Source organism: Nyctereutes procyonoides, unplaced genomic scaffold, assembly GCF_905146905.1.
Source record: "Nyctereutes procyonoides isolate TBG_1078 unplaced genomic scaffold, NYPRO_anot_genome, whole genome shotgun sequence".
Classification (NCBI taxonomy): domain Eukaryota; kingdom Metazoa; phylum Chordata; class Mammalia; order Carnivora; family Canidae; genus Nyctereutes; species Nyctereutes procyonoides.
The window spans coordinates 29,535,877-29,563,085 of NW_026575160.1; the positions used below are offsets into that span (position 1 = coordinate 29,535,877).

General features: G+C 41.0%; 1 protein-coding gene across 1 annotated transcript in view; it reads left to right on the plus strand.

The window, feature by feature from the left end:
- The window catches only part of MET (MET proto-oncogene, receptor tyrosine kinase), a 113,425-nt gene extending 96,375 nt beyond the window's left edge, over positions 1–17,050 (plus strand). Inside the window, 4 exon segments of the mRNA XM_055314562.1 lie at positions 3,539–3,648; positions 4,846–5,011; positions 14,632–14,768; positions 14,878–17,050. Coding sequence (XP_055170537.1) covers positions 3,539–3,648; positions 4,846–5,011; positions 14,632–14,768; positions 14,878–15,088 — 624 coding nt within the window. The 3' untranslated portion in view covers positions 15,089–17,050.
- Positions 17,051–27,209: the final 10,159 nt, after the last annotated feature.

The window sequence follows — 27,209 nt, forward strand, 5'->3', positions numbered from 1 at the left end:
AGTCCCCAGAACTGAAGTCACAGATGATCTCAGGCTTCTTGGCTCTAGTGTCCAGGCCTCTATGGGAGTGAATGGAGTAGATTTACTCTTGATCAAAAACATCATATACATGGGGTCAGATTCACAAAAGAAATAACTTCTAGAAGGGTAAAGAAATATTTTGTGTTTACCCAAAGAATGAAATACCCTCTCAGTGCAGTGAATTTTTGCACAGAAGGTGAATTTACCTTCCAAAGAGCTGCTCCGACAGATCGCACGTTTCTAATTTAAGACTTGTCATTATCCTGATGATGAGTTCATCTGATTGGATATGCTACCTTCTTGGGAGTAGTATTCCCCCAGCATCAAACCATGATAGAGATTTCCTTTTACAGAGTACCATGGCCTATATTTATAGTCCAAGGAGGCTATACTATAACCACTACCAGTTACATCCAAAAAAAGAAGCCTAAAACACAGGAAACTGGCCTCTCCACATGCTGTGTGCAGTAAGGGGGCTGCAGCCCTCCTTGTAGGGCCCCTCCTCGTAGGGCTACCTCTGGAGCTCACAGACCCCACAGTGACTGCCCAAGAAGAGATACCCTCTTCCTAAAGGCCAGGCGCCAGCAGAGCTACCAGCCAGTGACATCGGTGTGATTTCAGATCTAGTTTTTATAGTTAGTTGCTAAAGGCATTCCTCTGTCCATCCAATGTTGTGGATGGAATTTCTGGAGAATGAGATTTCCTGTGTTCCGTGAGGATCCAAGCCACTGGAGTTGGAGGCGGTTGCTTTAGTAGCAGCAGGAGGGCTTCTAATGTGATTGATGTCACTACAGTGGGGGCTTTGGAACCCAACAGATTTAGGTTCCACCACTTAAGATCTGAATGGTTTTGAGTTATTTAATTCTCTCTGAACTTCCTATATTAACCTTGTATTTCTTTCCTTTTTTGTTGTTTCAAGTTTTTATTTAAATTCCAGTTATGGGCAGGTCCGGTGGCTCAGTGGTTTAGCGACGCCTTCGGCCCAGGGCATGATCCTGGAGTCCCAGGATCGAGTCCCATATGGGGATCCCTGCGTGGAGCCCCTTCTCCCTCTGCCTATGTCTCTGTGTGTCTCTCTCTCTCTCTTTCTCCTTAATAAATAAATAAAAAACCTTTTAAATAAATAAATTAATTAATTAATTCAGTTAGTTACCATATAGTGTAATATTAGTTTCAAGTGTAGAACTTACTGATTCATCACTTACATACAACACCTGTGCTCATCACGAGTGCCCTGCTTATTAATATCATCACCCATTTAGCCCATCCCTACCTGCCTACATCCAGGAACCTTCGGTTTTTTCTCTATAGCTAAAAGTTGCTTTTATGGTTTGCCTTTTTCCCTTTTTTTTTTTTGTTTGTTTGTTTGTTTTTGCTTTTCCCTATGTTCATTGTTGTTTTTTTTTTTTTTTGAAGATTTTATTTATTTATTCATGAAAGACACAGAGAGGGAGAGAGGCAGAGACATAGGCAGAGGGAGAAGCAGGCTCCATCCAGGGAGCCCGATGTGGGACTTGATCTCAGGACCCCAGGATCATGACCTGAGCCAAAGGCAGATGCTTAACCACTGAGCCACCCAGGCGTCCTTGTTTATCTGTTTGGTTTCTTAAATTCCTCATATATATGTGTGTGTTTTATATATATATATATATATACCACTTCTTTATCCCTTCATCAATCAACGGGTGTTTGGGCTCTTTTCATAATTTGGCTGTTGTTGATAATGCTGTTATAAGCAGGTGCATGTGCCCCTTCAAATCAGTATTTTTGTATCTTTTGGATAAATACCTATTAGTGCAATTGTTGAGTCACAGAATAGTTCTAGTTTTAGCTTTTTGAGGAACCTCCACACGGTTTTCCAGAGTGGCTGCCCCAGTTTGCGTTCCCACCAACAGTGTAAGAGGGTTTCCCTTTCTCTGCATCCTCACCAACACCTGTTGTTTCCAGGGTTGTTAATTCTAGCCATTCCAACAAGTGTGAGATGGGATCCCATTGTTGTTTTGATCTCTATTTCCCTGATGATCGGTGATGTTGAGCATCTTTTCATGTGTCTGTTAGCCATCTGGATCTCTCCTTCGGGAAAATATCTATTCATGTCTTCTGCCTATTTCTTAACTGGGTTATTTTTGGGGTGAGTTTGGTACGTTCTTTACTGATTTTGAATACTAGGCCTTTATCAGATATGTCATTTGCAAATATCTTCTCCCATTCCTTTGGTTGCCTTTTAGTTTTGTTGTTTCCTTTGCTGTGCAGAAGCTTTTTATCTTGATGAAGTCCCAGGAGTTCATGTTTTCTTTTGTTTCCCTTGCCTCCGAAGACATGTCTAGTAAGAAGTTGCTACGGCCAAAGTCAAAAAGGTTGCAGCCTGTGTTCTCTAGGATTTTGGTGGTTTCCTGTCGCATTTAGGTCTTTCATCCATTTTGAATGTATTTTTGTGTCTGATTTAAGAAAGTGCTCTGGTTTCATTCTTCGGCATGTGGCTGTCCAATTCTCCCAACACCATTTGTTGAAGAGATTATTTTCCATGGGATATCCTTTCCTGCTTTGTCGAAGGTTAGTTGACCATACAGTCGAGGGTCCATTTCTGAGTTTTCTGTTCTATTCTATCCATCCGTGTGTCTGTTTTTGTGCCAGTACCATACTCTCTTGATGCCTACAGCTTCGTTATAGAGCTTGAGGTCCGGAACTGTGATGCCACCAGCTTTGCTTTACTTTCCAAAATTGCTTTGGCTGTTTGGAGTCTTTTGTGGTTCCATAAGAATTTTAGGTTAAACATGTATTTCTGATGCTCTGACTTCTGGTTCCTTGTGGACCTTGGAGGGACTGCCCTTTCCAGAACTAGCAAATTCCTGGATAGTAAACAACTCACCTTCAAAGAACAGGCCTTTCATAAGCAAACCAACCCCAATCACATCCTTTAAAAAACTCTCACACACTGAGACACTATCCACCCGCTGTAATCACTTCAGGGCCAGGTACCAGATGACTGCAGATAGCCCCTACCGCCCCAGAACCTGCTGAAATTATTCAAAGTAGCCAGTCCTAAATCTGCTAACCCTGCCTCAGAAACTACAAAACAAGCTCTTGCCTATGTTTTCTTCTTGCTCCCTCTGCCTCCTAGGCCAACCCTGGTGCTTCCCTGTGTGACCTTGCTTGGCATGGCGCGTGCCCCCTCCTCTTGGGAGCTGTCAATAACTAGCTACCTCTTCAATAGCAGTGGTCTTCCATCTGTTGGCCCCACCACACCAAAATAATTTAAAAACATTTCCATTTCTCCATCTGGAAAATGGAATCCACCCTACAGAAGTGTATAAGGATTAGCCAAAATTCACAAAAGCATCTAGCCTGGTACTTTGCAAATAACAGATGCAAATATCTAATAAATGACTGCTGTTATCAACAAGGCACAAGTTATTGTTTGAAACAAGATAATTCTTATAAACATTTCAGAATTCTGAGATCATCGCTAGATCATTAGATACTTAGCTTATGTGTTTTCAATTCTCTTTGGTTGCAGAACCCAACTGTAAAAGATCTTATTGGCTTTGGTCTTCAAGTAGCCAAAGGCATGAAATATCTTGCAAGCAAAAAGTTTGTCCACAGAGACTTGGCTGCAAGAAACTGTATGTAAGTATAAGAATCTATGTGCCACAGTCCAAATTAAGTGACAAAGAGGAATCTGTTTCCCACTGTTGAAAACTAGTGAGGGTGTTTTCTCTTCTTATGCAAAAGTCCTTTATTTCCCTTACAGTTTTAAATCAAAATGTAAGCACTGGGGAGGTAGGCGGGGCTTTCAGGCTTTATCAAATGGAGAATTTAAAAGGAATTCTCCAGAGGGGGTCTTAAACAGCTGTTGTGTGCTTTTGCTTTTCTTTTCCCTTCCCACCAGTAGCCCCCAGTGTTGTGGTTTCACACTACATTAGTGTTTGGGAGGGAGAATTTGATCTTCAACATTTTACAGTGAAAAGGAGAGGGCCGGTAACACAAATACCAACATATTGCAACTTCCTAAGACTGGATTTGAAGTCAGCCTGCAGAAGCCCTACCAAAAATGGTATTTGGGAATGAATATACAAAGAGCTTTATTTGTGTCTGGCTGCCTGGGCTGTATAATTCAACAGTCAACAGTTTGTAATGGATTCAGTGCTTTCCTCACATAGCACTGATTCATGACTTATGGTATGTGTGAATGAGAGAGCTCTGCTATTAATTTCCTACCTTGGTTTTGGTCAGTGTAACAACATAAAAGCCAGCTTAAACAAGGATGCATAGCCTCAGATAGCGGAAATTGATTTTTGTTGAGCCTTGCTGTTTTCGTCGGATGCTTTACTGTGGATCCTATTTCTCTGTTACCTCCGTGGTGGGATATGTGAATTTTATGTAATACCCTAGCCCATTTGTGAAAGAAATGGTAGACTAACAGTCCCGTGTCATCTCTCCCCCATAAAACTGAGTATTACTAGTAAGATAACAAGGGAAGATCTGCGATTGCTTGTGGTAGTCAATTGGCAAACTTGATTTAGCAACAAAGGAAAGCTGGGGGGTGGGCAACAAAAGAGCAATTAAAGCAAAAGAGATTTTCTCATGCCACATCATTCATTGATCTCTTTGCTTGGCCTGTTGAATTTGTGATATAAATGTCGAGCATTTTTATTCAAGAATTCCCATTGAAATTTAGTGTTGATCAGTAGAGGCCAGATGAAGCCCACTCTGCAGAAGCTACAGATTTTGAATATGAAGTCCCTGTTGCTACCTATAGATAGTCAGCGTCACTGTAAATTATTCTATTTCAGGCGCCAGTAATAATTTTTGTCCTTTCTATAGGCTGGATGAAAAATTCACTGTCAAGGTTGCTGATTTTGGTCTTGCCAGAGACATGTATGATAAAGAATACTACAGCGTACACAACAAAACAGGCGCCAAACTACCAGTGAAGTGGATGGCTTTAGAAAGTCTGCAAACTCAGAAGTTTACCACCAAGTCAGATGTGGTAACGTACTGATCATCCCTGACCTTCTCCTCTTTTACTTTCATACCCAACATTCATAGTAGTTTTATGGCTCTTTAATTTTTTTCAAAAAAAGGAAGCATTCCACACGACTAATTTCAGTTTCTTCCTAAGGATAAATGACCTTGATTGTCTAACCCGAAGCTTGTTTTCATAAATTCATTCGTTTATCAAAAACATTTGTCTAGCAGGGCGCCATGCTAAGTCTCTAGGAAGTCCCTAGGTGAACCAGGCCTGAGCCTGTCCTCCAGGAGCTTTGGCTCGTCAGAGAAGAGAAGGCATGTCTGTCAGTAACTGGGATTAGTCCAGCCGCTCATAGTTTCAGGGCAGCTGAATTCCACCTCGAGAAATCTGAAAGCTATAACCAAGACAGGCCCAGCAGTGAGGGCAGCATCCCTGTACCCAGCTGGACATGTGCCCTTCCTGGCGCCTGGCTGGCTCAGTCGGCAGAGCATGTAACTCTTAATCTCGGGGTCAAGTGATGAGTTCAAGCCTCACCTCAGGCGTGCAGCCTACTTAAAAAAAAAAAAAATCTAGAAACGTGCCCTTCTTTATCTACAAAGGCCATCTTCTCACAGAACAAGCTTCAAAAGATGGAAAGTGTCTCTCCTACCCTGTGTCCTGAGGGTGGGAGAGACTCTCCAGGGCAGCCAGGTTTGTGTTACTTCCCTTCTACCTGGTGGAGGAGGCAGGGCTGGATATAGGCCTTAAAGGAGGAGAGAATGGGCCATGAAACAAATAACAACCCAGATGAGGCAGAGGGGCAGGAAAGTATATGCATCTTTCAAGTTCTAAGGAAACTGTAAGCAATGGGTGATTTGGCAGAAATAGAAGGCACAGAGGGAAATTCTGAGGATAAACTGGGAAAAATATACACACACTAGATCACAAAGTTTCTTGGAAACCAAACGAGGGAGTCTGGAATTTCTTCTCGGGCCATGTGGAAAAATTAAAGTCTAATCGGATAACACCATCGTCTCTACTCTAAGATATTCTGAGAGAAGTACATGCAGGAAGATGACTTTTGAGGTAGAACTTGAAATAACACAGAAACTGTAGAACAGGAAAGAGATGGAAGGGAAAGGCATCTCAGAGGTATTAACAATATTTAGCAAGAAATTGATAAACGTCGAAGATGAGCAAAGTTATATGCTAGTGCGGTAACACGTGTGTGAAGCAGAGGAGTAAAAGCTGGTTGAGGAGGAAAGATACCAGTTGAGGCTTGAACATACTGAGTTTGACTTGGGAGTAAGACATCCAAGCGAAGGTCCATCAGGCATTTGGAAATGTGGATCTGCAGCTCGTATAACCTTGTTGGTTATCTCACTGGACTTGGGCTGCCATCACCAAGTACCACAGACGGGGTGGCTCAAACAACGGACATTTATTTCTCTCAGTTCTGGAGGCTGGAAGTGTGAGATGAGGGTGCCAACATGGGTTCTGGGAGAGCTCTCTTCCTGGCTCGCACGTAGCTACCTTCTCACTGTGTCCTCATGCAGGAGAAAGAGCAAGAGTAAGCTCCCAGGTGTCTCCTCTCATGAGGAAACTAATGCCGTCGGGAGGGCTCTACCTTCGTCCACACTCATTACCTCCCATTAGGTAGATGAGAGTCCCCACCTCCTAATACCATCACACTGGGCATTAGAATTTCAACATATGAATAGGATTAGAGGGTCCACAGTTCAGTCCATAACAGAGATCAAGGGTGGAAATAGGCTTTTTAGAGTCCAAAAGCAATTACTCCGGAGAACCTACACATAGGAGATGAGGGAGAAAAGCAGAGGGACAAAAAACCTAGGGAAAGAGGCTGTCATGAGAGCCGGAGGAAGAGAAAGCTTCAAGAAGAGATGGGATGTGGTCAGCAGGGTCCACTGCTCCTCAGTACACAGAACCAGTCTTGAAAGTTGAGTGACTTGAATGGCTTGGAGGTTTAGAGTGGGCCGAGGAGCCTGGGTGTTGAATGTGTAGAGTACTCTTACCCTATTTGCACGTACAAGTCAAGAGGACTGTGATGTGCAGAGGTAGAGAAACAGGGATTTTCAGTCCTTGAAGATAACAAGCGAAAAGGGAAAAAATGTCAACTGGTGACACCAGCAAACAAGGTAGGCAGAAAATAATATTAATGGAGGGCATAGGGTTCCAAAGAGAAAGGGTTGGCAGCTACTGAGAGATGACAGGGGACAGAGATCTGAGTATGGCTTTGGGAAGTGAGAAGTCATCTGCCCTCCTCCCCGTGAGTCAGCAGGTTTCAAAGACACTGTGGTCTTCAAGTGAAAGCAGAATTTCAGTTCCTGAGGAAGTGGGGGAGGCATTAAAGTCTAAGTTGAGAGTGACTGGGAGTTTGTTTTCAATAAACGTGTTACAGGACGTAGTGGAGGGATGAGACCTTGGAGTGGGAAAGATTAATAAAGGACGTGATAGTACATTCTAGGGCGTAATGCCTGGGATTTTGATCCTGAAAGATTCTGAAAAAGATGAAAGAAATGAGGGCTAAAGAGGGAGACTGGGAACGTGTTGGTGACGGTGACGGGTGGTGACGGGTGAAGGCATAATAAGGCAGGGAGAATTAGCCTGTCCGCAAAGAGCATACATTCCACCCAGACTGTTAGTCGCCATCAGGAACCAGACCGACGCTTACAACTCAATAAGCCAGAAATAACTCAATTTTTTATAATAGGCAAAAGATTTGAATAGACCTTTCACCAAAGAGATACGTGGATAGCTAGCAATAAACACATGGAAACATATCCCCACGCGAGGCTTGTACGTGAATGTTCACAGTCCTGTTATCCATAATAGGAAAAAACCTGGAGCAATCCTAATGTCCCTCAGCTGGTGAACGGATGAGCAAAACATGTCATTTCTATACAGCGGATTACTAGCAGTCAGCACTGTAGGGAACTGCTTGCTGGTGCCTACAACATGGATAAACCTCAGAAATACCGTGTCCAGCAAAAGAAGGCAGACTCACAAGATTGTATATTGAATGAAATGAAATTTCTAGAAAGCAGCAAAACTAGAGAGACAACAAACAGATCAGCGGTTGCCTGGATACTCAGGGCAAGAGGAAAGATTGACCACAAACAGGAGTGGAGAACTTTCTGGGGTGTTGGAATTGGTCTAAAAACTGAATTTCGGGGGCACCTGCATGGCTCAGTCAATTAAGCAGCCAACTCTTGATTTCGGCAGAGGTCGGGACCTCTGGGTTATGAGATCCAGCCGTGCCTCAAGCTCTGTGCCCATCCAGGAGTCCGGTTGAGATTCTCTTCTCCCTCTGCCCCCCTCCCCCTGCTTGTGCATTCTCTCTCTCTCTCTCTCTCTCTCTCTCTCCCCCCCCACTCTTCCTCTCAAATAACTAACTAAATAAATAAATACATATTTTTTAAAAAATTGAATTGTGATGATAGCTGCACAAATAAATATACTAAACATCGTTGACTCACCCTAAAAAATGGCAGATTTTATGATACATAAGTGATACCTCAGCAAAGCTTTTGAAACAAAACCAAAAAAAGAGAAACTGATGAAATCTTGACTATTCAAGGCAAGAGTTGTGATTCTGAGGTTCTATTTATTTATTTTTTTGATTCTGAGGTTTTAGACAACCCCACACAGGTACGCACGGCACGGAGGCCACCACTCCTTAGACAGCAGTTGTCACTCGGATTCTTGGCTGGAAATGTGCCCTGGCTCCTGACGTGCAGAGCTGGGTCTCTCTCCCTCTCACGGAAGGACACCGTATCCCATGTAAAGGGTGGACGGGAGTCCTCCGTCTGGGTGCCGCGGCGGCAAATGCTCATGGACTGTGTGGATAAGCTCGCCCTGACTTTAATTTCCAAGACCGCACAATCCTTTGAATGTTGTCATGGAACATTCCCAAAAGCACGTGATAAGCTTGTAGGTAGAGACCCCCAAGCAGAAACCTGCCTGCGCATAGGAAGGTCTGCTTTCTCACAGACGCCCAGACGGAGCTCCGCTAAAATCTGAATCCTCTCGAAGCCCATTCAAACATAACACGAGTTTCCCATACCAGCCTCGTACAGTGTGCAGCACTTCGGGCAAGTGCTTCCAGTAACGTCAGTATGGACCTCGCGGGTGTTCGCCCAGCGGGCCTCTTCACCCTGCTGCAGCGCTCGGACGTTGTCCACCACCCCTTCCTTCTCAGAATGTTCTCTGGTTTCTGGGCCACTGTACCATCTGGTTCTCCTCTCGATTCTGGGTTATGTTTTCTTTAACCTTGACGGCTTCTCTCCCGTCTCTCTCATCCCGCGTGCAACTGTCCCTCGGGATTTTTGAGGGGAGGAGGGAGGTCTTTAGGCATCAACCTCCCTCGATAATTTCAACCACTCCCATCAACAGTAACCGTCGAATCTCTCTTCCTGGATTGTTTTCATCAGCATCACAAAGTCACCATGTTCAAAGTCCATTTCTTTGTCCAGTCCTGTGAACTGGCAATCCTTCATTTTTTGTTTCTATTAATGGCTTCATCATTCTGCAATGCCAGCTGTACCCTTTTTAATCATTCTGCTATACCAGCTGTACCCTTTTTTAAGAATTGTTCTTCAAGTTTTGAAGCATCACCACCACCACCACCACTCCTAGGACATAGAAGTTCCATCATCCAGGAAAATTTCCCTGTGCCCCTTTGTAGTTAACCCCTATGCTGTCCCTAGGACCTGGAAAGCACAGGTCTGTTCCTGTCTCTATAGTTTTACCTTTTCTAGAATGTTGTATAAATGGAGTCATATACTCTTTGCATCATTCCTTAAAGGGCCTTTGATTCTGTTTCCTTTTACTTAGCATAAGCCATTTGAGGGTTATCCATGCTGTTCCAGTAGTATCAATGTATCTAGATGTTCTCCGCTTTTTTTTTAATTGTCGCAAAGAACCCATAACAGAAAACTGACCATCTCAATTATTTTTAAGTGTACGGCACAGTAGTGTTAACTGACTAGAGACACGTTGTGCAACCCATCTGTAGAACTTCTTCATCTTGCAAAACTGAAACTCTATACCCGTTGAAAATTCCCCGTCCTCCCCTGCCAACAGCCTATCTGTTTCTAAGAGCTTGACTACTTCAGATACCTCATGTACGGGGAGTCATACATACAGTATTTGTCCTTTTGTGACTGGCTTGTTTCACTTAGCCCGATGTCCTCAAGATCCATTGTATGTTGGAGCATATGACGGGATTTTTTTTAAGGCCAAGTGATTTTCCATTATATGTTTGTACCACATCTTCTTTATTCATCTGTTGATGGGCATTAGGGTTGCTTCCATCTCTCAGCTATTGGAATAGCATCGCTATGAGCATGGATGTGAAAATATCTCAAGACACTGATTTCACTTCCTTTGACTATTTATGCATAAGTAGGATTGCTGGATCGTACGGTATTGGTTTTTTGGTAGTTTCCATTTTTAATTTTTTGAGGAACCTCCATACTGTTTTCCATAACCGAGTCATTCACCCCTTTTTATTTCTGAATGGTATTCCATTGTACAGATGTTCCACATTTTGTTCATCGTTTCACTGATTTGAAGGACAGTTGGGTTCTTTCTACTTTGAAGCCATACTTGTACACAGTTACAAATGCTAAACATTTGCTTAAAGGTTTTGTGTGTAAAGGTTTATTTTTGGGGGGTAAAAATCCAGAAGTAGGATTACTGGGTTGTAAGATAAGTGTATATTTAACTCTATGGGAGACTGCCGACTGTTTCCCACAGGGCCTGTATCATTTTATATTCCTGACAGTAAAATGTAAGAGTTCTAGTTGTTTAGCATCCTCACCTGCACTTGACATTGTCAGTTTGGGAGTTTTAGCCATTCTACTAGGCGGAGGTGGTGTCTCGTTTTCTTTTCAATTCATATTTCCCAAGTGATTAGTGATGCTAAGCATCTTTTCGTGTTTATTTGCCATCCTTCTGTCTCCTTTAGTGAACTGTGTGCTCAAATCCTTTGCCCATTTTTTTTTAAGTTTTAGAAGTTAATCTGTTTTTTTAATCGTTTCTTTATTATTGAGTTGTTAAGAATTCTTTTTATATTTTTGGATTATTATTGTTAATTGTTATCAAAAATTCATGTTTTTGCAAATATTTTTTTCTAGTCTTTTCATCTTTTTACTGGTATCTTTCAAAGAGCAGAAGTTTTAAATTTTTTTGAAAATTTTCTCAATTTACCAGTTGATAAAATTTTATTAATGTATCCATTTTTTAATCAATTGTGGATTTTTTGCAAATCATGTTGTATCTCAATTTACCCACTCTTGAGTGTTTGAATCTGACTGTCTTCATTCCTTGCTTGCCTTAGCTGTGTCACTTTCTATCATTTTTTGTAGCTTATATAATACTCTGTCATGTCTAATAACTGCTTTGATCTTCACCTTTGATAAAGTTAGGTAGAGATTCTTCAGGTGAGCTCACTGCTGGTGCTCAGATACTCAGAATGGCTGGTCCGTGCACCCGTTAAATGCGAATGGCTGAGCTCTCCTGTCTAGAAGCTAAAACTGACTTCTTTCCATCATTCCTAATGCATAAGCGTTGAACATCTACCTCTCCCTCTCTTTCTCTCTCCCCTTTTCGTTCTCTCTCTCCCTCTTTTTCTTCCCTTCCTCCCTCCCTTCCTCTTTCTCCTCCTTCCTTCTTTCTCTCCCTCCTACTCCCTGCCCACCCCTAGTCTCTCTTTTCTAGGTCGGCCTCATTCTCCTTCACTCTCTCCCCCACCATCTTGTCAGTCCCAAGCTATGCCAGAGAGTTTGGAATGCAGGCAGTCCTGTGCTTTTCCTGAAAGCTGCCTCCCTCTCACCGCTCCTGTCCTGAGTCCTCCAGCCCTCCTCTGATTCCCAACCATTTCCCAAGTCCTATAATTCCTCAGAAATTTATCAAACTCTGTCTCCATTTTTGAATTTGCTTCCAAATAAACCTATAGCCGAGGCTATGGGTTAGGAGACCTAATCACAGACACAGACAAGTAACCAGCCTCTCAAAACTTTGGTTTCCTCTTCCTTAGAGCACCTACAAGACCAGTTACATTACAGGGTCTTTATAAAGATTAACTAAAATAATCTTTTTTTAAAGGACATGATGGCTGTTCCTGGCTTATTGTATGATATATACTCTTTCCTACCACCCTAATTTGGGAGTCAGTCTCATTGGGTTCCATGTTGCCAAGATGCAGTAGCACCCCTCACCTGTTCTTGTTCAGAAACTCCTCAGGCTGGTCTTCTTATGTGAATGGGCTTCCCGTATTTGTCTAAAGCGTAGTGTTTTTACAGGTGCAATTTCCTGGAGCCCAACCGCATGTCCCATCCATTTCAGCTTAGCTCACTCTCAATACTCAAAAACTCCTACAGCATGCTCTTGTTTCAACCTTATCTATCGCTTATCCCTCTCATCTACTCCACGCATCAAGGAGAGTGACCTAGTGTTCTTATGGTTGAAAAAAACGCACAAGTACCTCATCTCTAGGGCCATTCCTTCCATCCAGAGCTCTTCCTGCCTGCACATTCTATGCACCTAGAAAACAAATGCTCCCCACTCTTGAAGTCTAGGGCAGCCCAGGTGGCTCAGGGGTTTAGCGCTGCCTTCAGTCCAGGGCGTGATCCTGGAGACCTAAGATTGAGTCCCATGGCAGGCTTCCTGCATGGAGCCTGCTTCTCCCTCTGCCTGTGTGTGTCTCTGCCTCTCTCCCTCTCTCTCTCTCTCTCTCTCTCTCTCACTCTCTCACTCATGAATAAATAAATAAAATCTTAAAAAAAAATCTACTGTCACTTTCTTCCTGAAGCCTTTTTCAGTACCCCAACCTTACCTCTTTGACTTTTCATAGCATTTGTACCTCTTTTCTACTATTGCTCTGTATTACTCTAACTGTTCTGTGTGACAGTTGGTTGACAGTTAATACTCTTAACCCTGTTAAATCAACCTTAGGCTCATCCAGTAACTTGGACAGTAACCTACTTGTGCACCAAGTGTCAGGAGATACTTGTTATATTGATTTAAACTTTAATGCAAATTCTGTAACTTAAAGGTTAACACAGTGAAGTTGTCAGAAGTGGCTCATAAGATTGTCAGTTTTTGGAAACTTCGATTTTGAAAGGCTACAGGGGACAACGGTTATTTAGTTCCTACCTGGGAAAGAGTGTTTTCTCTATTTAAATCGAGGCAGTCAATGGCCTTAAAGGGTTCTTGCACTTGGCAAAGGGAAAGCCATTAATGGAGATTTGTATCAGCGACTACAGTATCTACCTCGTTTTTGTGGGGCTGTCACAGTGTTCAGATAGACATGCTTTATTCTCCTGGCTGAATGCTACAAGCTGCACTTGCTTCTCAATGTTCTATTTTCCTACTCTGCCTGTCTGGTCTGTGTTCTCCTTTCCCTCCAAGCCTCCTTTTTCTCAGGGCCTCCTTTCTCCCCTCCTATACTTCTTGGTCATCAGTGGCCTAGATGTGTTGCTAAGGAAGAGCTGATTTCCTGGGTCCTCAGCCAGCGGATCCACACATGCCGAATTACTCTCTTTGTGTCACTCTCACTTTGGCACATGTCCAGGGGGAGATAATATGTATGACCTAGTGTATTCCAAGTAGAGTGCTTTAAATCAAGAAATTGCATATTTAGTGCAGTTTAGTAGACCAAGTAAGACCCAAGAGTCAAGAACTCTTAAATGTTTATCCCAGTGTGAATTCAGATTTATTGGGGGAATTTCTAGCAAGTCACTTAACCTCTCTGTGTCCCTATAATATTCCAACAAAGTACTAATACAGCTGTTTTATATTAATCTTGTACTTATCATTCTTAAATTACATTTATTTTATTGAAATTAGTTTTCAATAGAGAACCTTCTTGACTTGCAGTTTTATCACTTCTGATTTTTAATATGAATTTGTACTTACACTGACTTAGAGTTTGCCTTTTAACATTAACAGTTAGATGTGGTTACATTTCTTTTTGATTCTTGGTGTTTTGTTTATGGTTACATTTCTTTTTTTTAAGATTTTATTTATTTATTCATGATAGACATAGAGAGAGGCAGAGACACAGGCAGAGGGAGAAGCAGGCTCCATGCCAAGAGCCTGACACGGGACTCGATCCTGGGACCCCAGGATTGCACCCTGGGCCAAAGGCAGGCGCTGAACCGCTGAGCCACCCAGGGATCCCTATGGTTACATTTCTTGAAGAGTATTTACACTTATTAGGAAATCCAACAAATTTAAATCTTGGAAAGCTTCCTTTATCTTCTTCTTTTATGAATCATATAAAATTGTACTGAAACTATTGGCAAAGGTAAAGATAGAAACATGTTAATGCTTTGATCCTATGAGAACCTGAGAACTGTACCGTACTAACTGTAGATGAAATCTTAATCATCATGTGGACCTCAGACATTCCTGTTAAAAACCTTACATTTGCTTATAATCTAAACTTTATCCAATTCCAGTGCAATCATAAAATGTATAGCTTCCTAATTGCCTTTAAGGAAATGTTTGCCCCAACAAGCAATGGTATCGAATATGCTAAGCTCAATTTAGTTACCAAGACCTACTCATCACCTTTCATGTTCATACGGTCACAGTCCTCACCTGGATTCTCCCTTCCGTTGTTTGACTAGTGGTCCTTTGGCGTGCTCCTCTGGGAACTGATGACAAGAGGAGCACCACCTTATCCTGACGTCAACACCTTTGATATAACAGTTTACTTGTTGCAAGGCAGAAGGCTCCTGCAACCCGAATACTGCCCAGATCCCTTGTAAGTAGGAATTTTGACAGAAATCTCCTGTCATGCCTATATTCTTTACTTTTTCTAAAGTGCCTGCCTTCATGATGTCTGTCATAGCATTTCTTCCTTTTTGAAATAGATACGAAGTGATGCTAAAATGCTGGCACCCTAGAGCTGAACTGCGCCCATCTTTTTCTGAACTGGTCTCCAGGATATCAGCAATATTCTCTACTTTCATTGGGGAGCACTATGTCCATGTGAACGCCACTTATGTGAATGTCAAATGTGTTGCTCCATACCCTTCTCTCTTGTCATCACAAGATAACATTGATGGCGAGGCGGACACATGATGGATGGATACCTCATCAGCTCCCTTCTGAGAAACGTCATAGAACTTTCCAAACAACAGTCTACACTTTGTTCGATTTTTTTTTTCACTGCCTGTCCATTGAAAGGGCACCAGATATTTTTTGCTTTTGCCAAGATTGCACTATTATAGGACTTTATATTGCTATTTAAAATGACTAGATTCTAAGGAATTTCTCTGCTGACAGAGCCAGAAGCTTTGTCCCCTAGGCCAGTGACCAACAGCAACCACACAGCTGTGATGATGCTCCTGTACATTCAGGCCAAAACCTGAATTCTAGGTTGAAATCTTTAAAAATCAGGATCCTCCATGGTTTCATATGAGAAACAGAGGCAATGAATTCTGAGGGTTCTTGATCACAGAAAATTCAGAAGTGGTAAACTTCAGGACAGACATGGCCCCAGTACCAAGCCATTCATTTAGAATCAAAGTGTTTCAAAGAACTTTCATGTGTTGTATGGTCACTAACATTTTTTGTTACTGATGTTGTCATTTTCCCATTAGGCAAACATTCCCTTTTAAATTTTTGTATCACATTCCTTTTAATGGAGAAATATCGATAGGCAACACAGTGAACATTTCAAAATGGCAGGATATGAAATTAATAGGGATATTTACATATTGTACATAGATGACATTAAGAAGGTTCTCATAAAATAGCTTAGTCACAATGAAATATTTAGTTGTCATTTAGAAATCAACTGAGAATGATACTGTTCTAATGGTTGTGGACATTTAGATGGTTTGTCTGTATTTTTTTTTTATGAAGATTCTGAAAATAAAACAAGTGATTTGTGATCGGTGTTTTTAAAGGTAACCAGCATGTTTTTAAAGCAGGATACATCTGACTATAAGGTTCATTCGTTCCAATCATGGCTCACGTAGGGCAAAGAAAGGATCAATGGACTGGAAATATTAGCCTCTTTCTCAGGTGGCAGCTTCCCACTCCACAAGCAATTGGAGGTAATAAAACTTTCTGGGAGTCCAGTTTTTCATTAGGATATGCTTTGTGTGAAGCAAGACATATTTTACAAAGAAATAAAAGTGATTGAAAGTTCCAGCCATTTCACCCGGATGAACAGTTATTCTGGGAAGGACTTTTGTAATGTTTTGTTCTGTGGGATTTTGTGCTTACTACTGTATAGTGCATGTGGCACAGGATACTCTGTTTTTGTCAATGTAAACACTTAAAGTATTATATTTTTATAAAAATGTTTATTTTTAATGATATAAGAAAACTTTTGTTAGACCACGAAAATACTGCACTGTGAACATTTCAGACAAGGTATGTCAGACTTGGATTATTAAAAGCATAGTTCTCAATGGCTGTAAATAGTGATAAGGAAATGTACCGATTGCCAGTACACCCCACCCTCATTACATCACCAGGACTTGAAGCCAAGGGTTAACACAGCAAGCTATAAAGAGAGTGTGTTACACTGAAGCTCGGTAGTAGAGCTGGGCCGATATTACAAGAGAGTGATTACAACCTAAACTCTTTGACAATGGTGGAATTTACCAGAAGACACAAAGGATTGTGCTGCAGAGATATATTCCAATTTAAATACTGTTTCAGAAGAGTAAAGAGTGATACTAATGCACAAATATTGCAAATGGTAGGTAACAAAAAAACTCTGCAGAAACAGATACTTGCTACTAGCAAGAGGATGAATGCATCAGGAACAGAAACAGCTTGTGGAAACAACCCATCAGCAAGACTACACACCTGTATATATGCTTAAGAAGGCTGCAATGTGAAAATCATATTTGCTATTTATGAACATGTCCTTAGGTTAATGTGTCTGGACAGATTGTGAGAGTAAGTGGTTCTTCTAAGAATTAGATACTTGTCACTGCCTATACCCGCAGTTGAGCTGAATGGTACTTTGTATGTTAATAGTTGTTGTTTTGATAAATCATACAATTAAAGTAATGTATCATCTTGTTCCTGAGAGTTGGTTATTGCTAGTCATGCTTGATTACCTATTCCATTTACATAATGACAGAGGAAGCCTAAGATTGATTTCATCAGGCTGCATTCAAGATCATCCATATATGAGAACCTCAGTTAATTCCTGGACAGCTAAAGGAACTTGCATCCTTGAATCTCAAGAAGTCTCTGTCTTTCTTTCTAAGAGTGGTTTGCCCTGAGTTGCCAAATTACCCGCATTTCTCTTGCAACTGCTAGAGCACCTGTCTCCTACTTTTAGCATGACGCTCTTCTCCAGCAAGGTGCATCCTTGGACAAGACACTATGACAATAAAGCTGAAAACCTAGTTGGCAGAGAGGTATCTAGTTGGGTGTTGGAGGAGAGAGGCCTTCTTAGCCCCTTAAAACCACCCTTTCCATATACACAGGTTCGCACCCATCAGGAACCCCCAGCTACTAGAAAACATACCTTCAGGTTACCTCGTGAATATTCTTGTAATGGTAAGGGGATTCAAAGGCGATATTTCAGTCATCTAAAAATCGCTGGCACTTGAGCAATCTGGTTTCAAAAAAGACCCAAAATTAAACTGATGCTTACAAAATATGGTGGGGCTGATTCTTTATGAGAGAGCATTCATTCCTTGTACACAGTGGCACTCCCTCCTATGCAAGAAATGCGCCTCTATAAGAAACTCAATCAGACTCCATACTCCTAAAGGACAAGAACCTGTCATCTTTATATCCCTCATGTCTGGCACTTAGTAGAATCTGAAATAATTGCTGAACTGAAACCAGATGTTCCTATCCTTAATCACTTTAAACCACCACAGATACAGTTATTACCTATGTAGCTTGCATGATATTTGGTAAACAATGACGTGGGCAGGGATAAAAGGATCCTCTTTTGCAAAATTTTGCTTGATGCTCTGAATTTTTTTTTTAAGCAGGCTCTATACCCAGGGTGGAGTCCAATGCAAGGCTTGAATTCATAACCCTGAGATCAAGATCTGGGCTGAAATCAAGAGTCAGACACCCAACTGACTGAGCCACCCAGGTGTCTCGAATGCTCTGAATTTTTAAGTTATTATTTTAATTAGGATTTTTCATTTTACACTGCAAGCACCTTCCATTTTTGCCCTTCCTGACCTACATAGCAAATTGCATCCTTAAAGAAATACGAGGAAGGAATATACATCAAATGTTGACAGACATCCTACATTATTAATCTACCCAACCTGGTTCAAGAAACAAGTTAGCATTATATAAAAGAAATTGATTAGTATTTCATTTCATTCAACTCATATTTATTGAGCAGCTACAAATGTCAAGCACATATACTAGGTAATGGAGATTTAAGAATACGGTCCCTCCCACCCCAAGGAATTTAATGGAAGAGACAAATAAAATTATACAACTAGTGCATATTATAACCAAGCATTTCTTAGATCTGTAAACTATCTTGAAGAGACCTCACAGTTTATAAGTGGAAGATTGTATCTTTGGACCCCCTTCCCCCACTTCTCCCAATCCCATCCCCCACCCCTAGCTACCATGAATCTACTCTTGGTGTTCTTGTTTTTTATTTTGTTGATGGTTTCCTTTGCTGTGCAGAAGTTTTTTGTTTATTGAAAGAGAGAGTATGTGTGAGTGTGAGTGTGTGTGTGTGTGTGTGTGTGCGCGCGTGCGCAAGCAGGAGAGGGGCAGAGGGGGAGAGAGAGAGAGGATCCCAAACAGGCTCCATGCTCAGCACAGAGCCCAACACGGGGCTCAGTCTCAAGATGATGAGATCATGATCTGAGCCAAAATCAAGAGGCAGATGCCCAGCTTACTAGTCGCCCGGGCGCCCCTGTGCAGAAACTTTCTAGTTTAATGGAGGCCCACTTGTTTATTTTTGCTTTTGTTACCATTGCTTTTGGCATCAGACTCAAAAAACCATTGCCAAGAGTTTACTCCCTATGTTTTCTTTTAGGGGTGTTATGACTTTAGATCTTATGTCCAAGTCGTCAAGTCATTTTGCGTTGAATTTGTGTATGGTGTACGATGGTAGTCAGTTTCCTTTTCTTACATGTGGCTGTTCAGTTTTCTCAACACCATTTATTGAAAAAACTGTCCTTTTCTCATTACATATTATTGGCTGTGTTGTAAATTAATTGACCATATGCATGGGTTTATTTCTGAGCCCTTTATTCTGTTCCATTGATTGGTGTGTCTGTTTTTATCCAATACCATACTGTTTTGATTACTATAGCTTTGTAATATCACATGAAATCACAGATTAAACATTCCAAAGTTGGAAGTCCTGCTAGGCAAATAGATCAAACCCTGACCTACCTTGGGCAAAACATTGAGCCTCTCTCAAATAGACTAACCCCACTTACTTCACAAAGTTGTTTGAGGACTAAAAACAATAGCATGGAAAGGTACCTAGTACACCATAGTTGCTCATTAACTGTGATATTATTATCTTCAATCATGGACAATAGAGCCCATGTAAAGGTAACTTGATTGAAGGAGGAAATTAAGCCTGAAAGGGACCTTATAGATGTTTAAATCCAAATCCTTACCTCATTCACCTCCTACCTGCTTTATACGGTAAACACAGAACTGCGATTTCATCTTATCCTTGAGTACTGAGGTGGCAGTGTGGTGTGTGTGTGTCGAGGAGGGCAGGGTGATGAGAAGGGTGACAGGACAGTGACAGAAGGGTGGCACCTTTCCTTCTAGTGCTGGACACCTGAAGCATACCTCCCCCTCTTCTTCTTTCCTTAAATTCCCTACTGTTTCTATAATCACTTCTCTAATGACTAATTTCCTTTCTTCTTGTTTAGTCTTTGGACCTAGAATATGCAACAGACCTGGGGGAAAGAAACCAATCTGTCTAAATTACAGGAAAGTTGCACAAAAGCACAATGACAGGAGTCACAATTCTCAGTATTCAACGTCTAGAGCTTATTACTGTTCTTTGTTTTCCTCGAATGGATGGTTAATGATTATTCAGATCCAGGGAAAAGTGGGCTAAGTACAGTATTGTTTTAGTTACATGATGTGTGTTTGGAAGATAAGGAATGCTACGTTAATATTGCAGTCCCTCCGGATGACTAGACATACACAGGTAACCACACAGTTGAGACAACTGCAGGAGATAGGCACGCAGGTACTATGCTCCAAAGTAAGAAATGCTTACTGCTTTGGATTCCATAAAGCGTTTTTCCTTTTCATACTTGACATTTTTCTTCAAGGCTATCTCGAGTCCCTATCTATCAAAAATTGGAAATAAGTTCGGCCATAAACCAGTGAAATATTTCAGTTGGCGAAGTGAAGGTAATAAAACAGAGGCTCGTCCAAACTGTCCTTTGTAGTAAATTACACCCGAGGCCTAGATTACGTCAGCCTAAGGTATTGATCACGACGCTGAGAGGTTTATAACTACTATTGACTTACCGTGCGACCCGGGAGCAGAAATCTAGGAAAATTGCAAAAGCATATCTCTGGTAATGAAAAGCCCATCATTAATAGAACTTCCTATCCTGTCATCTAACTAGTGCTCTGTTGGCTTTAAGGCAAATATTTAACAAATGCTGGAAACAAGGATTTTTGCTTTCTCCCTTTATTCCCTTGCATGCTTCTGAGCTATTCTGATCAATGTGTTTCCCTTCTTAACGATAAAAAATATAGGTTTAAAAGAAAAAGTCATGAATTAATTAATTAGTCCCATATAAAAATTTGTATCCAATCATTCAAACGGGTGTTAATCCTATATTATTATTTTTAAATTTTTTTTTTTTACTAAGAGCTAATTCCCCGTATGGACTAATTTAGAATAGGGCTACTGTCCTAGTCTCCTGGGCAGTAAAACCCTACCTGGTTGAGCATTCTGAAAACTGGTTGATGTCAAAGAAGCAATTCCGAAATGGAACTGGACATATATAGGATGCATAAACAGAATGTTTAATTTAGGGAAACCAGCATTAATTGAACACTTGAAGCTCTGGATCCAGACTACAATAATAATTAATTTTTATCCTTTTCTTGAAAAGAAGCCCTTTGTCTTTAGGCATTCACTTTTCCATTGTCCCATGCGTACATTCTTTTCACCACATGAGCTCCAGGCTGGCAAAAACATCCACTAATCCTTAGACCTCTGGGTTGGAACGACAAAAATGCATAAAATCTTACCAGGCCAAAAGAGATCAACTTTAAAAATCTTTGGCATCCAAACATGTCAGAACTGTTTTTCACTGACTCCCCAAGCCATTTGCGTTCCCCTCTATGGTCCATGGGACCTATAATATCACTTCCTACTTTTATTGGGCAGTCTGGAATTTTTAAGAACCATACATACTTCATTTACCTTTCTGGCTTGTTTATAATTTTCACAGTTGTCCTAGAAGTTTTCTTTTTGTCTCTAATTCCAAAAGTATTGGAGGTGGTAATGGACACACTGCTCTCTGCCAGCTGAAGCCGTCACTTTGACGTTTGCCCCTATGTTCTGGGTGACATCTGTTCTTCCCATTATAGGCAAGCTGGGCCCTTGCTCCTGTAGAACTGCGCTGAACAACCACCATATTTATCAGAGGCGACGGTGCTTGTAAACAAGAAATGCTAAATTCAGAGTCTCTGTGAAATCCTGCCACACACATCTGAAGTCAGACGCATGATCTTCAGACATTATTTCAGAAGTCCCAAAAAAGGAAAATCACAGAGAAACCCAAATATCCTATCAGGATATTTTTGCAAGCTGTTTCTAATTTTTCTTTGGACTAAGAGAATTAAACATAGGGAATTTAAATTCTCTTCGGTGGTAGCTGAGGGGTCTGTGAAAACACACTTGGGCAAAGCAAGAAGTCGCTATCACAGAGATACTGGAAAAACATATTTCAGAAGGAAAACATCCAGTGTTAAAACTACATAGATATTTTTTTTCTGAAAATGAACTTAATTGGTAAAACTAATAATGATGATACTAATGATCTCATCCCAGAACACATCACAGGAATTAATGACTGTCTGGCAGCTAATGGGCTAAGGTAATGCTCTCAGGAATTGGTCTTGCTTAATGAAATGCTGCTTGTTTAGTAAACGAATGCTTAAAATGACAGTAGTAAAAACACAAGGCTGCCATCATCAAGCCTGGTTGATTCACAGGGAAAAAAAAAAAGCTAAACACAATGTGTCACATGCTGCTCTTACTTTTTTATTCATTTGTGATTCAGAAAAAATACATATCCTTTATAATTTTTTCTTCCATACATCTGTCTCCCACTTTTACTCTGGGGATATGTTTACTGATAGATTGTTTAACTGACAGAGAATTAACCTGTTAATGAAAATGTAACCCCCTATAGCGCAGGCATATCAAACCTAAAATTATGATTTGCTTTGAGTGGTTTTATTTTAAATACTGTGATGTGAAAGATGTAGATCCTCCCAGTGGGCTCTAGACTATTGTCTCCAAATTATACTTGGTTTAGGAGTCGTTACATTACATCTTATTCCAGATTATTCTAACAACTGATTCGGCCCTCTCCATGTTGACTCTTCCTTATGATCCAAAACCAGCTGCCAAAACTATATAATATATCTGATTACGTCATTTTCCAGCCTGAAAACTTGTGCCCACACCTAGATATTCCCTGGGTCAATTCTTTATGTTGTTATGTCCTGTTTTGTTTTGTTTTTAGTATATATCCTCATGGAAAAAAATTTTAGACCGAAAGAGATAGAGCGGACAGGAAATGCCCTCTGAGCACTCTCCCAAACCCTCCATCCTCACTTCCTACAGGGAAACAATGTTAACATGTTCTTGTATATTCCAGAAATTTCCCCCTTAAGTTCTAAACTAAGCCAGACACTTTCAGGACATTCTTCAAAAGCCTCCATTTTATTGACCAAACTGTCATTCATCCTCATCTCCTAATCAAAAAATTATGTCTCTACCTTTGATGACTCTGAACTTCCACCAAAAATACCCCCTTTTGACATTAGCAGCATAAACAGGGCTAAACCAAGTCATCTGGACCATTGCCTTCACCCAAGCTGACTTAATAATTTGGTGCCCCTTCAAGCTGTTATTCTTAAAACATTTTTTCAACTTTTATTTAAATAGAAGATTGAAATGATGTTCTTTTAATAAAAATTAAAGGAACAGATTTACTTCTTTCCATTTAACAAAGCAGAATCTAAACACTAAAAAAAAAAAATCAGCAAGATATAATACTTTCCTAAAATTCTAGTTCTCTTTTACAATATTCCAACCAAACCAGCTTGGAAATTATAAAGGGTTTTAAACTTAGGTAATAAAAATAAATCACCCATTCCTGATATGCAGCATTCTGTGAGGGATTATTTTCAGAGTTTCAGCTGACGGACAACTTTTAACTGACTGGAACTGTACTTAACGTGTGGCAAACATACACCACAGAGATGGGTTGTTTACTGTAGCAAGTTATTTTGCTTCGCTCCAACTGTCCTTTTGGCAGGAGCACACCCAACCTAATTTTGTCCGTTACATAAGGAGCCACATGTGGAAACCTGAATCAGCTGACATCCTATTACTGACTTAATCCAGCCATAATTCAGTGCCCGGTGACCTGATGGGCCCATGTCTTACTCTCATTCTGGAAAGCTCTCTGGCATAGAGGTCAGGGGACAGCCTCTGGGATCAGACACCATAGGTTTCAATCATGTCCACCACTTATCAGCAGTGTGATTTTGGACAAGTTCAACCTTTCCAAGCCTCAGTTTCCACATCGAGAACATGGAAATATGAGTTGGCGACTTCCTCATGACGCTGCATGAGAATTGAATGAAACGATGCACGCATAATTCTCAGTAAGTGGCAGTAATTATTTCTGGAGAGCTTGGCTTTATTACTATTAATGTTATCATTATCATGCTCATCGCCATCATCACCATCATCATCCTCATCCTCCTCTACTTATAACCCTGCCTTGTTCCTCAGGAAGATTCAATGTGGAAGAACCTAGAATAAAATTACCACCAAAAAGGTTCAAAGTTTAGCATAATCCAGAAATATGTGAAGGTAAAAGTCATGAAAACAGATGCCAGTTTTCTTTATCCTTCTTCATAGTACCAGCCTGGGTGTCAGGAACAGTCGGTCCACTTTACCACATGTGTGACCCTCGGTGTCACGATTCTTCCCTATAAAGTATGAGGATGATTATACTCACTGTGCTGGCTATAAATATTAAAAAATATAATATGGTTTTATACAAATATAGGTATCATTATGATCATTAGATTCATCAAAATATTCTTTTTAATTTCAAAAAATCTCCTTAGAATTCATCGGATGGATAAAATGTCCTCTAACCAACCCCAGCACTTCCCTTGCTCCAGCATAACTGCTGGAGCTGTTTACAGAGACCTGTCCTTAGCATCAGTGGGCTCAGGACTGGAGGGGGCCACAAATCTGCCCCTGGGCCTCAGCGAGGGGCTTCTGGGTGCTCATTGCTAGCTGACCCTTAAACAACTCCACGTCCTCTTTGGAGTTCAAAGTTTGGGGCTGAAATCACTGCCCCTTCTCAAAGATAAACAAAAATGCAGACCTGAAGTGGTGTCCTGAGCTAACATGAAACAAGTGGAGTTGAATCTCATCAGGGCAGTGTTTTTCCAACATAATAAATTACTCTTTGTTTAAATCAGAAACTGAATTCATTTTATTTTCCAAAATCGGCCCTGCCAGGTTTCCTTGATTTAATTGTATCTTTTTCGTCTGCTGACAATGGAAAGCAGAAGAAAATAGTCTTGCTAAGGAAATGAAAAATTACCAAGAAAAACAGGCATTCTCACACTGTATGAAGTGGGCTTTTTTTTTTTCTCACATTCAATTTTTTTATAAGAAAAAAGGTCTCTACCCTCTGAAACAACAGCATTATTACAGTTACTATTAGGTCATATCTACATGCCCCAAAAGAAAATGTTGGAAAGAAAATTAACTAGTTCATAAGGGTATGGACAACATTATTTTTAAAAGGAAATGGTTTTTCATGCATAGAAAGAATAACAAATCATAGCAAAGAAAAGTGAGAGTTGGAACAATTATTTAAATAATTCAAATAAAAATTCATGATTAAAGCCTCTGTGGGGTTCAGCTAAAATCATTTAGAGGGAGCACAAATTCACCAAATCGTGACTATAATTCTTCAATTTACTTAGCTCACACAGCCCTTTCTTGTATAGCAGAGAAAAGCTCAGTCCTGATCGACTGGTAAGGTCTTATAATGAAAGAATACGATTTTGAAGTAAGAAAAGGCTAGGTTCCCATCCCTGCTCTGCCACTACTCAGCATTTGCCAGGGGGAAATTTTGGATTTTCATTTATTAAATTTTAAAATATTTTTGAGAGTCTTTGACATGATAGGCAGTGTTCTAAGGAAGGAAAAACACAGCAGGGAATATACTACACAGGACTATTTGCCGCCATGGGGGTTTATTCCAAAGCAGGGAGAAGGAAAGAGAGAGAAAAAGAAGACTGGAGGGAGGGAGGGAGGGAGGGAGGAAGGAAGGAAGGAAGGAAGGAAGGAAGGAAGGAAGGAAGAAAAGATGGATGGATAATGGATGGGTGTATAGGTAAATACACAAACCTTATTTTCAAATTGTTAGAAGTGCTGTGAATGGAGAGAACTGCAGAAAAGGTAAGGCCTGGAACGGCTATTTGGCATAGGGGAAGCAGAAGAGGCCTAAGAAAGCAAAATGTGAGCTGAGGCTGGGGAGGATGAGCCAGCAGCCCCAGAGGCAGTGAGAACAGCAAGTGCAAAGGCTGTTTCTGGAGGCAAGAAAGGGCCCGTTGAAGCTCAGGAAACAGACCCACACGGTTGTCGTGTGAAGATGTGAGCGACCACGAGTTAGGGATCTATTCTAACAGCAGTGGAAAGCTACGGAAGGGTGTCAGAGGGGCTTTTTAAAGACCAGTTGAGCTGCTGAGTGACCACTGATTGTAGCAAAGCCCGAGAAGAAAGCAAAGCGGCTATTTAATAACATTTGGCAGGGGATCCTGGGGGGCTTGAAGCAGGATGGGGCAGTCGAGGCAGAGATAAGTGAACAGATTAGAGACGCATTTTGAAGATAAAAATGAATGAAACGTGCCGATGAACTGTCTGTGGTTATGGAGGGAAGGAAACCAGCAAAGGCAACTCTTAGATTTTTGGCTCACTCAAATAGATGGGTGGTGTCCCCACCTACTGAGAGAAAGCTGGGAGAGTCACAGGTCAGATGGAGAGTTCTTCAGACGTTTCCACTAAAGCTGCTTTTAGACAAAGAACTGGAAATGCCAAGTAGACATTGGAATACGTAAGTCTGAAGCCTACAGGAACAAAAACCATCAGCATTTGGTTGTATAAAGCCATGCAACCAGATGAGGGCCTCTAGGGGAAGAAGCTATAGAGGACCAGGATGGAACCACTGGGCACTTCATGTTTACAGGTCAGAGAGGTAAGATTGAGAAGAAGTTACTTAATTCATCATCAAATACAAACTTATCATATGGAAAAATTAAATTAAATTGTGTATGCTTTGCTAATAGCTGGTTAAAGCTACTTAACATTTGCTATTTCTTCCTTTTTTTTTTTTAACCCTCTTCCCTCTCACCCAGTCCCACCCTCCAAATGTGGTCGACCTCTGGTTCTAAGAAGTGAGCCGCTCTGTACCCAAAGGAGTTAAAACCTAACACCTCTTTCACCTCAGTTTATGTAGGTCCCAGGTGATGTAAGAAGTAAGCAAAGATCATGCACTAACTAGTCGTTGTGCATCACTAGTAATTCCAGTAACAAGGCTCCTCTAGGCTTCTGAAAAATTCCATCGCATCCTAATTGCTCTGGAGTTCACATTACCAAATGGACACAAATTGTATCCAAGTCTGTTTTCTTTTATTTTAAATGGGAAAGACGTGCATCTTGCATTTGCCTGCTCCCCTTGAACACCATAACTCCCGCTTCTACCACCATGATGAGCTTATATGGCCATTGTTACAGCTCAAGCAGGTTCCCGAAAACAAAAATCGTAATGATCCACAGTTAACCTAGAGTTGTGTGCATCAGGCCTGGGCTCAGAAAAAACCAAAACAACTGTGGCTTCAGCGAAATAAAGAGTTTCTCTCTTTTACACAAAACGAGTTGGAAGACAGGCAGTTGGGGCTGGTGTGGAGGCTGTAAGAT